Source organism: Pelophylax lessonae, assembly GCF_965119305.1.
Source record: "Pelophylax lessonae genome assembly, chromosome: 12".
In the NCBI taxonomy this organism is placed as follows: domain Eukaryota; kingdom Metazoa; phylum Chordata; class Amphibia; order Anura; family Ranidae; genus Pelophylax; species Pelophylax lessonae.
Genome location: NC_138779.1, coordinates 202848784 through 202861002, shown reverse-complemented (window position 1 = coordinate 202861002; position 12219 = coordinate 202848784). Strand labels below are relative to the sequence as shown.

Sequence of the window (12219 nt, the reverse complement as noted above, 5' to 3'; positions counted from 1 at the left end):
TGTTCCAGAACTAGTCAAACCAGTGAAACCCGCCATGGGGCCTAGAAAGCCCAAGGAATCTATTCAGGATCAGTGGACCTCGAAATGTGAGGAAGCCTTCATTCAGTTGAAGAAGAGCCTGACCACTGCCCCTGTGTTGGCCTACGCAGACCCCTCAAAACCCTACGAACTACATGTCGATGCCAGCAGAGATGGGCTAGGTGGGGTGTTGTACCAGGAGCATGACGGTCACCTGCGGCCCGTTGCTTATGTGAGCAGAAGTCTGATACCTTCCGAGAGGAATTACCCCACACACAAGCTGGAATTCCTGGCCTTGAAGTGGGCTGTAGTAGACAAACTGAAAGATTACTTATATGGAGCAGAATTCATAGTCAAAACGGATAATAATCCACTTACCTACCTGCTGACCACTGCCAAACTGGACGCTACAGGACATAGGTGGTTAGCCGCTCTCTCTAGCTTTATGTTCAGTTTAAAATACCGACCAGGTGTTGGGAATAGGGATGCAGACGCCCTCTCCAGAAGGTCTCATGCCCCCAACGATCCTACTGAAGAATGGGCTCACTTGACCTCAGAGGGAGTGCGCGCCCTATGTCAGGGAACGGAATTTCGATCCAGTGGAGGAGCAAGAGCCGAAGAGATTGGGGTCTCAGCTGCTGGAATACCCAGGTGTTATTGCAGGGTGACCCAGGTTGAAGAAGGTTTGCCTAGGCTATCGAAAGGGGACTTGAGGAAGGAGCAGTTAAAAGACCCTTTGGGGAAACTTTTGCTGAAGGCCATAGAGACTCAGCGCCCTGAGCTGCTTCTAACAGACTCCCCTCGGGAAGCCCGACTGTTGCATAAAGAATGGGACCGGCTACAGATACGCCAAGGGGTGGTCTACCGAAGGGGCCCCTCTGATGATCTGGAAGAGAAGTGGCAACTGTTCCTACCAGCTAAATTCAGGGAAGGAGTCTTGGCTGCTCTCCATGACAATCATGGTCATCTGGGGCCTGAAAGGACTTTCCAACTTGTGAGAGACAGGTTTTACTGGCCCTGTATGCGGGGTGAAGTTGAAGGATACTGTCGTTCTTGTGCTCGCTGCATCCAGAGGAAAACTTTGCCACGTCAAGCAGCCCCAATGGGCCATCTGCAAAGTCAGGGGCCTATGGAACTGGTGTGCATTGATTTCCTTTGCCTGGAGCCTGACTTGAGTGGTCAAGGGAATGTCCTTGTGGTAACAGATCATTTCACCAGATACGCCCAGGCGTTTCCAACAAAAGACCAGAAAGCCACAACAGTGGCCAAAGTATTAGTGGAAAAGTTCTTTGTGCACTATGGTTTACCGCAACGCCTCCATTCAGATCAGGGAAGAGACTTTGAAAGCCGGCTGATTAAGAAGTTGCTAGACTTGTTAGGCATCCAAAAGACTAGGACTACTCCCTACCACCCACAAGGGGATGCTCAGCCTGAACGGTTTAACCGGACTCTTTTGAACATGTTGGGAACCCTGAGCTCAGAAAAGAAACAGCACTGGAGTAAACATGTAGCTGCCATCGTACATGCCTACAATAGTACTGTCAGTGATGTTACAGGATACTCCCCATACCGATTAATGTTCGGGCGGGAGGCTCGGCTGCCAGTGGACTTGGCTTTCGGCATATCACCTGATCACACCTCAGCAGCATCTCACAAGGGGTATGTGGACCGGTTGAGGAAGAGCCTAAAAACGGCCTACGAAAAAGCCCAAGTCTCATCTGATCAACGGGGGCTGAGAAATAAAAGAAACTTTGACCTGAAAGTTAGGATCCAGGATTTGCAGCCAGGGGATAAAGTGTTGTTGAGGAACTTGGGTATCCCTGGGAAACACAAGTTGGCTGACCATTGGAAATCCCAGCCCTATGTCATCTGTAAGCAGCTGCCAAACCTTCCTGTGTATCAGATTAGGCCGGAAGGGAGAGTGGGCCCACTGAAGACTTGGCATAGGAACCACCTATTACCTCTCTCAGAAGCAGTTCGCCTACCTCCTGACCCAGTCTCACATGAAGTCCCTTCAACGTCTCAAGGGCACAGGCCAGTTACCAGATCTCAAACAGCATTTCCAGATGTGAGGGATGGAGATTCTCCAATTGAAGATCTGGAAGATGAAGAGGAGGTACCTGATTGGATGTGGTCATCTCAGTTACCAGAACCCACGACTGAGTACCTGTCTTCATCCGAACTGGTTGAAAGAGGAACCCTTCGGGCAGAAGCTCCTGAATTTGTGCCTTTCCACATGCTTACAGAAGAAGTAGCTGATGGTGAAGATCCTGAGGAGGAGGTTGCATCTTTCTCTGAAGAAGAATTAACTGCTTCTGAAACCCCAGAGTCCAATGCGTTGGGACTAGAGGAGGAAGCTCTTGAAGAATCCCCAAGAGCGGCTGGTTCCAGCACTTCTAAGATTGTGACTCCCAAAGAACAGAGGGAAAGAAGAGTCATTCACCCACCCAAAAGACTAACTTACGACCAATTGGGGAAATGCTCGGAAGAAGCTGTCCTTACTTCTAAGAGAACTCTTGATCAGCCTAGTTCTTCCACTGCAGATTTAGTGGAGGACAACCCTAGCTCACCCCCAGGCACATCTGTACAAGCCACTCAAGTGTCGGGGGTTTGTGAACAGAACCACCTTCCCTCCCCCAACAATTGGTGGGAGGTTCCGCTGTCGGCCCTGTGTTTTAATGTGCAGTTGTTTGGTTTGAACTCTGCTTCTGATAAGGGACATGGTTTACCGTTGTGCATGAGTTAATTGTTTTTTTTCCTTTCCAACGTATGTGACAGGATACATGCTGTCGTTATCTTTGGGGACCAAAGTTTCTAAAGTGGGGGGAGTGTGTAGCGGGCATCCTCCCATTTACAATTGTTCATTAGTAGACTGTATAACATTCTGAAGGAACTCGGCTCCATCTAGTGGCCAAACTGCCACACTGCAGCTTGGTGGTTTTCATCAGAAGTTTCTAGTGGCCAAACTGCCACACTGCAGCTTGGTGGTTTTCATCAGAAGTTTCTAGTGGCCAAACTGCCACACTGCAGCTTGGTGATGTTCATCAGATACTACGATACCCACAATTCAGTTGGAACACCAGGGTGCATTGCTTCACCGCACAGCCTTTTGGGGGAAGCTTTATAAAGGAAGGGAGGAGCCAGGCTCTCTCTCTTGTCTCCTGACACAACAGCTAGAAGGAAGCAAGTGCTGTGGGCTGATGCTGCGGACTAGGCCTGAAGCCTGAGCCTGAAGTGACGGAGTGGAAGCATTTCATCTGCAGTAAAGGAGCCTTCCCAGAGAACCCATTGATGCTCTGCAGAGACTGGTGTTGCCCACATCTAACCACAAGCGCGGCTGGTGACAGAAATCGCAAATGCAAAGAAATTACTACCAAATCTGAAGAGAGTCCATAAATAAAAATGGGGGTTTGGTCCCACCATATGGCCATATCGTGCTCAAGCCCACTACTGCGTCAAAGTACCCCATTATCAGTGGGTCCTACACTATCCATGAAAAAGAGATGAATCCAGCCCTTCTAACCCTTGGAGATAACACTCCTTGCTGGGGAAGATGTGCAAATGCACTACAGGGGACTCCTCCCATATCCACTTGATGGTGGACACTGATTGAGTACAGGTGTGTGTGGGGGGTGGGGAGGGCTGCTCAACCTCGATAGTCTGGTCAGACCGAATACATAATAAACAGGCAAAAAATTTTTGGGGGAGCATACCCATGTATTTCCAAAGCTGCTGCAGCTTTGAACCAAAAGACATGTATATTAAAAAAGAATAGCGCGCAAATGCAAAGAAATTACTACCAAATCTGAAGAGAGTCCATAAATAAAAATGGGGGTTTGGTCCCACCATATGGCCATATCGTGCTCAAGCCCACTACTGCGTCAAAGTACCCCATTATCAGTGGGTCCTACACTATCCATGAAAAAGAGATGAATCCAGCCCTTCTAACCCTTGGAGATAACACTCCTTGCTGGGGAAGATGTGCAAATGCACTACAGGGGACTCCTCCCATATCCACTTGATGGTGGACACTGATTGAGTACAGGTGTGTGTGGGGGGTGGGGAGGGCTGCTCAACCTCGATAGTCTGGTCAGACCGAATACATAATAAACAGGCAAAAAATTTTTGGGGGAGCATACCCATGTATTTCCAAAGCTGCTGCAGCTATGAACCAAAAGACATGTATATTAAAAAAGAATAGCGCGCAAATGCAAAGAAATTACTACCAAATCTGAAGAGAGTCCATAAATAAAAATGGGGGTTTGGTCCCACCATATGGCCATATCGTGCTCAAGCCCACTACTGCGTCAAAGTACCCACTGATAATATAATGTCTTTTGGTTCATAGCTGCAGCAGCTTTGGAAATACATGGGTATGCTCCCCCAAAAAAAAAAAATTTTTTGCCTGTTTATTATGTATTCGGTCTGACCAGACTATCGAGGTTGAGCAGCCCTCCCCACCCCCCACACACACCTGTACTCAATCAGTGTCCACCATCAAGTGGATATGGGAGGAGTCCCCTGTAGTGCATTTGCACATCTTCCCCAGCAAGGAGTGTTATCTCCAAGGGTTAGAAGGGCTGGATTCATCTCTTTTTCATGGATAGTGTAGGACCCACTGATAATGGGGTACTTTGACGCAGTAGTGGGCTTGAGCACGATATGGCCATATGGTGGGACCAAACCCCCATTTTTATTTATGGACTCTCTTCAGATTTGGTAGTAATTTCTTTGCATTTGCGCGCTATTCTTTTTTAATATACATGTCTTTTGGTTCATAGCTGCAGCAGCTTTGGAAATACATGGGTATGCTCCCCCAAAAATTTTTTGCCTGTTTATTATGTATTCGGTCTGACCAGACTATCGAGGTTGAGCAGCCCTCCCCACCCCCCACACACACCTGTACTCAATCAGTGTCCACCATCAAGTGGATATGGGAGGAGTCCCCTGTAGTGCATTTGCACATCTTCCCCAGCAAGGAGTGTTATCTCCAAGGGTTAGAAGGGCTGGATTCATCTCTTTTTCATGGATAGTGTAGGACCCACTGATAATGGGGTACTTTGACGCAGTAGTGGGCTTGAGCACGATATGGCCATATGGTGGGACCAAACCCCCATTTTTATTTATGGACTCTCTTCAGATTTGGTAGTAATTTCTTTGCATTTGCGCACTATTCTTTTTTAATATACATGTCTTTTGGTTCATAGCTGCAGCAGCTTTGGAAATACATGGGTATGCTCCCCCAAAAATTTTTTGCCTGTTTATTATGTATTCGGTCTGACCAGACTATCGAGGTTGAGCAGCCCTCCCCACCCCCCACACACACCTGTACTCAATCAGTGTCCACCATCAAGTGGATATGGGAGGAGTCCCCTGTAGTGCATTTGCACATCTTCCCCAGCAAGGAGTGTTATCTCCAAGGGTTAGAAGGGCTGGATTCATCTCTTTTTCATGGATAGTGTAGGACCCACTGATAATGGGGTACTTTGACGCAGTAGTGGGCTTGAGCACGATATGGCCATATGGTGGGACCAAACCCCCATTTTTATTTATGGACTCTCTTCAGATTTGGTAGTAATTTCTTTGCATTTGCGCACTATTCTTTTTTAAGATACTGTATGATCTACTGCTAACACACATCGTTCGACCTCCCCGGGACGACAGTACCGTTCCCTGTCACCTGTGGCCACGATCGTCCCGATGTGAAGTATCAATATTATTGGCATATTATTGTGACTGTATTAATGTGTATTATTACCACCAATGTAATTATTTTCTTATCAATCTTGTATCTCATATTCCCCTCATATGGGATATGACTGTTGTATGCCTTTTTTCCTGTTTTTTTTTTATGTTTTTAATGCATTGTAAAATAAAGTATGTGATTTTATGATACCCAGTGCCTGCAAAGTCCATGTCTCTTTTTTCACAATTTTTGTGTTCATTCATAACTAAAGCATAGTAAACTGATCATATTGTGTTTACTATGCTTCAGTTTGTGAATGAACCAGAAGCTGCTCACCACAACGCACTTCTCAGTCAATGAGGGACTGGGGAATCTCTGTCATCAGTTCCTTTCTATGTCTGTTTAGACCCCGGATATTTCATCAAATCACCCTAATGGGGCCTTTTAAAAAATGTAAGTAAAATAATATATACTGTAAAAAATAATAAAATGAATTGTATGAAATTATAAAAAAAAAATGAAATACTAAAAATAAAAAACTAGTGACACCATCTACTGCCCTGCTGGCACTGTCCACTGCTCTACTGACTGACACCATCCACAGTCCTACTGATACCAACCTCAGCCCTACCTACGCCATCCACTGCCCCACTGACACTGTCCATGTATGTTTTAATACCTTTTATTTATAAGAGTGTGTGTGTCAGTGTGTATATTGGAGAGCCACAGTGTCAACTGACACTTTTTTAAGAATGAGTGACAATTATACAGTGATCAGTGCTAAAAATTGGCACTGTTACTGTACTAATGACACTGGCAGGAAAGCGGTTAACATCAGGAGCAATAAAAGGGTTAAATGTGTTCCTAGCCAGTGTTTTACTGTAGTGGGGGAGGTGCATTTACTAGAGGAAAGCATTGAATGATGTTTTTGCTCTACAGGATCCGTGCCTTCTGTACTGACAGAATGGCAATCTGCCTTGTCTACATAGACCGCTGTGCTGCCTGTGTACAAAATGATCAGCGGGTTCCAGCGGCCATCGGGTCCATGGGACGCGCTGATCAGCTTTCGCTGAGTAGAATCACAGAAGGTGCGAGCCCCCGGTGGCGTGCACTTGCTACCGATACCCAGAAGTGCAGGATCACGCATATACAGTATATATTAGTGATCGACCGATATCGTTTTTTCGTTGCCGATACCGATTTTTGGCCAATGCATATCGCTATCGGCCGATATTGGCCAAAATTTTCGTACATTTAAAAATGTTTTATTTTTTTTAGTTTTAGCATTTGACAGGTACTGTTGTGGAGGGATTGGGGGTCTAAAAGACCCCAAACCCCTCCTCTGCACTTAAAAGCATTAAAAACGCCAAGTTTGGCTGTTTTGAATGCTCACATTTTTTTTTTAACTGGCGCCAGTACCCGGAAGTGATGTCATTACATCACTTCCGGGGTTTACATGGTACAGCACTTTCCGAAATATCGGCAATATCGGTAACCTCCGTGGCCGATTACAATATATCGGGGAAAGTGCATATCGGCCCCCCATATGTAGGCTTTGCCAATAATCGGTTGATCCCTAATAAATATATATATATATATATATATATATATATATATATATATATATATATACGTGATCCTGTGCAGCGCGGCTGCCCTGTAGCAGTAAATGTGCTTGGGGCGGTCGGCAAGTGGTTAAGCTAAGCATGTCATTTCAAGAGATTTCTGCTTTTTCCCATGTTGCACTCAAACCCTCATAAAAAGGACCCTCTTCCCACTGTAGGGTATTTTGTGCCCAGCATTCAGGATAGATAAACTTCCTTCTACTCACCTTTGCAGAACGTGCTTAAAATCCAAATTGTTGTAATAAAATTTTGATGGAGAAAACCACATCTCCTCGGGAGCATTTTGACATAAAGTGTAGTAGTTTGATGTACCTTTGTTACAACGTGGACTGGATAGAATTAAAAAAAAGGTTAATTAATGGTTTATTTGTTTCTATGTTTTTATAATTAGAAGAGATATACTGTAAGTAGCAAAAATATTACCCTTATTCCCATACCATGTAAAACCGCATCACAATATCCCATCATTCAGCAATCTGCAGGAATTAGACATATATGACATGAGCTCCCTCCTCTCTTCTGCTGCTATTAAATCTGCAATGCCCAGTGCTTTCAGGTATGGGGGGGGGGGGGATGTACTATAAACAAATATGTATACAGCGCTATATAAAATCAAATAAAGTGACAATGTGCATCATATAAATCAATAAACTCGCTTAAAGTGCAATATATATTCCTCTTAAGTGCAATATATAATGTCCATAAAGTGCATTCAAAGTAAAGTGCATAAGAGTCCACTAAAATATAAATATAACCGTGGGTTAAAATTCAATAAGGTGGTTGATAGGTGTTTCATAAAAAAGTTCAAGTGACACCACCACCGTTTAGCCACCAGATGGCCTCTCACCTCACTGAAGCATTAAACCAGCATTGAATCCTCAATACGACCAGTATAGGGAATGCCATTTCCTGAATCGATCTCTCACCATCCCATGGACATGATATGTGAATAAAGATAATGAGGCATCTAAGTGTACACTGCTATTATCCTTTAATTGATTCACATTCAAAGTAGAATTGCACTCACATGAATCGGCACAATGGGCTTGTGCGGACCGTACACACCAAAAACAGTAGCTGTCGGGAGCCGCTGCTCGTGGGGGGGGGGGGGGGATGTGACCCCTCTCCTGTGACAGTGCTTGGGTATAGCTACCAGATGCTAGGCCCATAGGAATACAGAAGGGAGCCCAAGACCAAAACAATATAAACGAGTCCAAGGTCACTTTAACCTCTTTAACTCCGGAAGGTTTAGCCCCCTTCACAACCAGGCAGTTTTTTTACAATATGGCACTGCTTTACTTTAACTGACAATTGCGTGGTCATGCGACACTGTAGCCATATACAATTGATGGGTTTTTTATCCCCCACAAACAAAGGTTTTTTTGGGGGGGTATTTGATCACCTCTGCAATTTTTTTTTTTTTTAGCTATAAACTAAAATAGACTAAGAATTTTGCAATATTTTATATTTTTTTATATTTTACTTTATGCTATAAAACACACCCAATAAACAAATTAAAAAAAATAATAATTTCTTCATAAGTTTAGGCCAATATGTATTATATTACATGTTTTTGGTAAAAACAAATCCCAATAAGCGTACATTGATTGGTTTGCGCAAAAGTTGTAGCATCTACGAACTATTGGATATGTTGGTGATCAGCAAATTTTAGCACGACTGCTACATTGCAGCAAACAATTCAGACACCAACTGACACTTCTGATACTAATACAGTGATCAGTGCTAAAAATATGCACTGTCACTGTACTAATGACACTGGCAGGGAAGGGGTTAATATCAGGGCGATCAAAGGGTTAAATGTGCTCCTTAACTGGGGGAATACAGAGATCCGTGTTCCTGCTTAGCAGAAACCTAAGATCTCCATCTTCCCCTCTCACAGAACGGGCATCTGCCTTGTTTACATAGGCAGACCACTGTTCTGACTCTCCTGAGAACGATTGCGGGGTGCTGGTGAACATCGGGTCTGCCGCACCTGCTGATTGGCTCCTGCTGTGTCCAATCACAGTAGGAGCGAGTCGCCGGTGGCGCGCATGTGTGCCCCAAAAAACAGTGCACGCACAGGTATGTAATTTTGCGCAGGAGGGCCGCCCTGCTGCAGTATATCCGCATGGGGCGGTCTGGAAGAGGTTATTTGTTGGTAAAAAAGTCATATAAAAACAGCTTGGTCTAGCGATTCCAGAGCAACATACTCAAAGAGGCGGTCAGATCCATTGTCTTTACTATAACCACTTGCTGACCACGCTATAGCCAAATGACGGCTACAACACGGTCAACCAGTTCTGGGAGGGCTCTTTTTTTGTTTAATTAGCAAAAAATTAAAGACCCAGTGGTGATTAAATACCACCCAAAAGAAAGCTCTATTTGTGTGAAAAAAAACATAAAAATTTCATTTGGGTACAGTGTTGCATGACCACGCAATTTTCATTCAAAATGTGACACCGCTGAAAGCTGAAAATTGGCCTGGGCAGGAAGGGGGTGAAGGTGCCCAGTGGGCAAGTGGTAAATTCCATCTGAAGCCAAGAAGAAACATTTATTATATTGCAGCTTTCCAGATGTGGTGGCTGCATTTTTTTTTTTGGGGGGGGGCTTTTTCCCTTTATTTTAAGCTGCCAGTAACACACATTCTATCCTTTTTTTTTTTTTTTTTCACAATACATCCTATCCTATGGTGACAACACTTACTTACTGTATGGTATTTATGGAAAAGCAGCTTTTTCACCCTAGAACAAGTAGTGTGTTTAGGACTACAGAATACCTTCTCCTCTCCTTATATCTATGATGGGGAGGTGTTTTGTAGTTCACAGAGGTAATCTGGTTGGGTTGATAATACGGCTTTTCAGAGCAGCAAAAGCAGAGTGCTGAGGAAATTAGAAGTTCCCTGGATTTCTAATATGAGTTATGAGTAGGCACAAGGTAACTGCGTGAAACGCGTTACCGCTGTCATCACTAATGTCCTGTGGTATCTGTCATGTCCTTCCTTGGGAATATACAATAAATGGACTTTTGTTTATTCTGGTGTGCAGCCATTCCTTTCTACACGTGTTTCCTATGGCAGGCAAGCCTGGACTTGCACCCATGAGGGGAGTCCTACCCATCCAAACCACTCACTTGGATCTTCTCACCTGGAGTGGCGTATCCTTTGGTCTCCATCCTGAGGATGGAGACCAAAACTAAACAAAACTAATAAAATAAAATTGATTCAATGTAGAACAACTTATCAGCGCTATAGGAGAAAAAGACCCTCAAAACCATATGTCCAAATAGATGATCCCAAAAAAAATGTGTTTCTTTTGTTTCACCAAACTAGGGAAGAAATGAATGATGAGGAATTCTGCAAAATACAGGCCTTGCTGCCCACCTCAGATCGGGGGAAATCCACACACCAAGAACTAAAAAAACAAAAAGAAGAGGGCGCCATAGCCTAGTGCATTATAATAGGACCCTTTGTTATAGAAAAAATATAAAATCCAATGTACTCCCAAATCATATCAGGACAATATCCCCCCAGACAATATCCCCCCGGACAATATCCCCCCGGACAATATCCCCCTGGAAATATCCCCCCGGGACAACATCCCCAAGGCAATATCCCTCGGGACATAGGGTTAGGGTTAGAGGATTAGGGTTAGGGTTAGGGTTAGAGGGGGGATATTGTCTATGGGGATATTGTCCAGGGAGGATATTGTCCGGAGGGATGTTGTTCCGGGGGGGATAATGTCCAGGGGGATATTGTATGGGGGATATTGTCCGGGGGGATATTGTCCGGGGGGATATTGTCCGGGGGGATGTTGTCCAGGAGGGATATTGTCCAGGGGGATATTGTATGGGGGATATTGTCCGGGGGGATATTGTCCTAGAATCCTCCCAAATGTACATAGTTGTAAGTATAAAATCAATCCAGTCCCAATGCTTGAGCAGTGCCCATCCACAGGGGTGTGGCCTATGTGTTTCAAGGACAGTGTCCTCTTCATCAGAGCTAATAATTAGCTCTGAGGAAGAGGGCACTGCCCTTGCAACACATAAGTCACTTCCCTGTGGCTAAAACAGAGAGGAGAAGCACCACTACATGCAGTAGGACTGATAGAATGTATTAAAAGAGGGGCTACTCAGAGGAGAAAGATAAAAAACAAGCTGATCATAGATGGAGGTCTAGGATGCCATATGATGGATAAGTTCATGTATATGCTCCCGAGAGTTGGAGGAGGAAGCCTGGGCTGCTGTCCACCAAGGCTGCAAGAGACACTGGCCAGCTTCCTCCTCCTCCTTTCGGGAGCACATGCAACTATCCATCTGGCAGGCACCTGGACTTATCCACCATTTGGCGGCCTGGACCTCCATCTATGATGAGCTTGATTTTTTATCTTTATCCTGTGAGTAGCCCCTTAGGGGGGCCTTTTTAAAAATTCTATCAGCCCTACTGCACTTAGTGGCACCTCTCCTCTCTGTTTTCTCTCGGCTTATCTTTAGAGCCAGCTATAGCTCCCGGATTAGCCTGCCCTAGTGTTTGGACTTTCTGGACATGTAGCTTAATATGACTTTTATGATCTAGCTACTTGTATTTGGGGTTCCCAGTTGTTGTCCCCCATTGAGAGACCTACAACATACTTCCTGTTACCACTCCCCTGTGGATGGGCACCATTCAAGCATTGGGACTGGATTGATTTTATGCTTACAGCTGTACGTCTGGGATTACATTGGATTTTATTTTTTTCTATAATAAAGGGTCTTATGATAGTGCACTAGGCTAGTGTGCCCTCTTTCTTTGTTTTTTCGAAAGAATTTCAGTGGTTTAAATAACAGAACAAAATGAAAAAAAAAAAGAAGTTCATTGTTGGGATTCACCAAACTTTAAATTGGTCTTTTTGTTCT

At 44.5% G+C, this 12219-nt stretch overlaps 1 protein-coding gene across 1 annotated transcript in view; it reads right to left on the bottom strand.

The window, feature by feature from the left end:
* The window catches only part of LOC309568988 (sialic acid-binding Ig-like lectin 8), a gene marked incomplete at its 3' end in the record, with an annotated part of 28105 nt that extends 15886 nt beyond the window's left edge, over nucleotides 1-12219 (bottom strand). Inside the window, exons 1-2 of the mRNA XM_082274751.1 lie at nucleotides 12198-12219; nucleotides 7536-7658 (exon numbers count right to left, since the gene is read on the bottom strand). Of these exons, the coding sequence (XP_082130877.1) occupies nucleotides 7536-7611 (76 nt within the window). The 5' untranslated portion in view covers nucleotides 7612-7658; nucleotides 12198-12219. The remainder of the gene's footprint in view (nucleotides 1-7535; nucleotides 7659-12197) is intronic.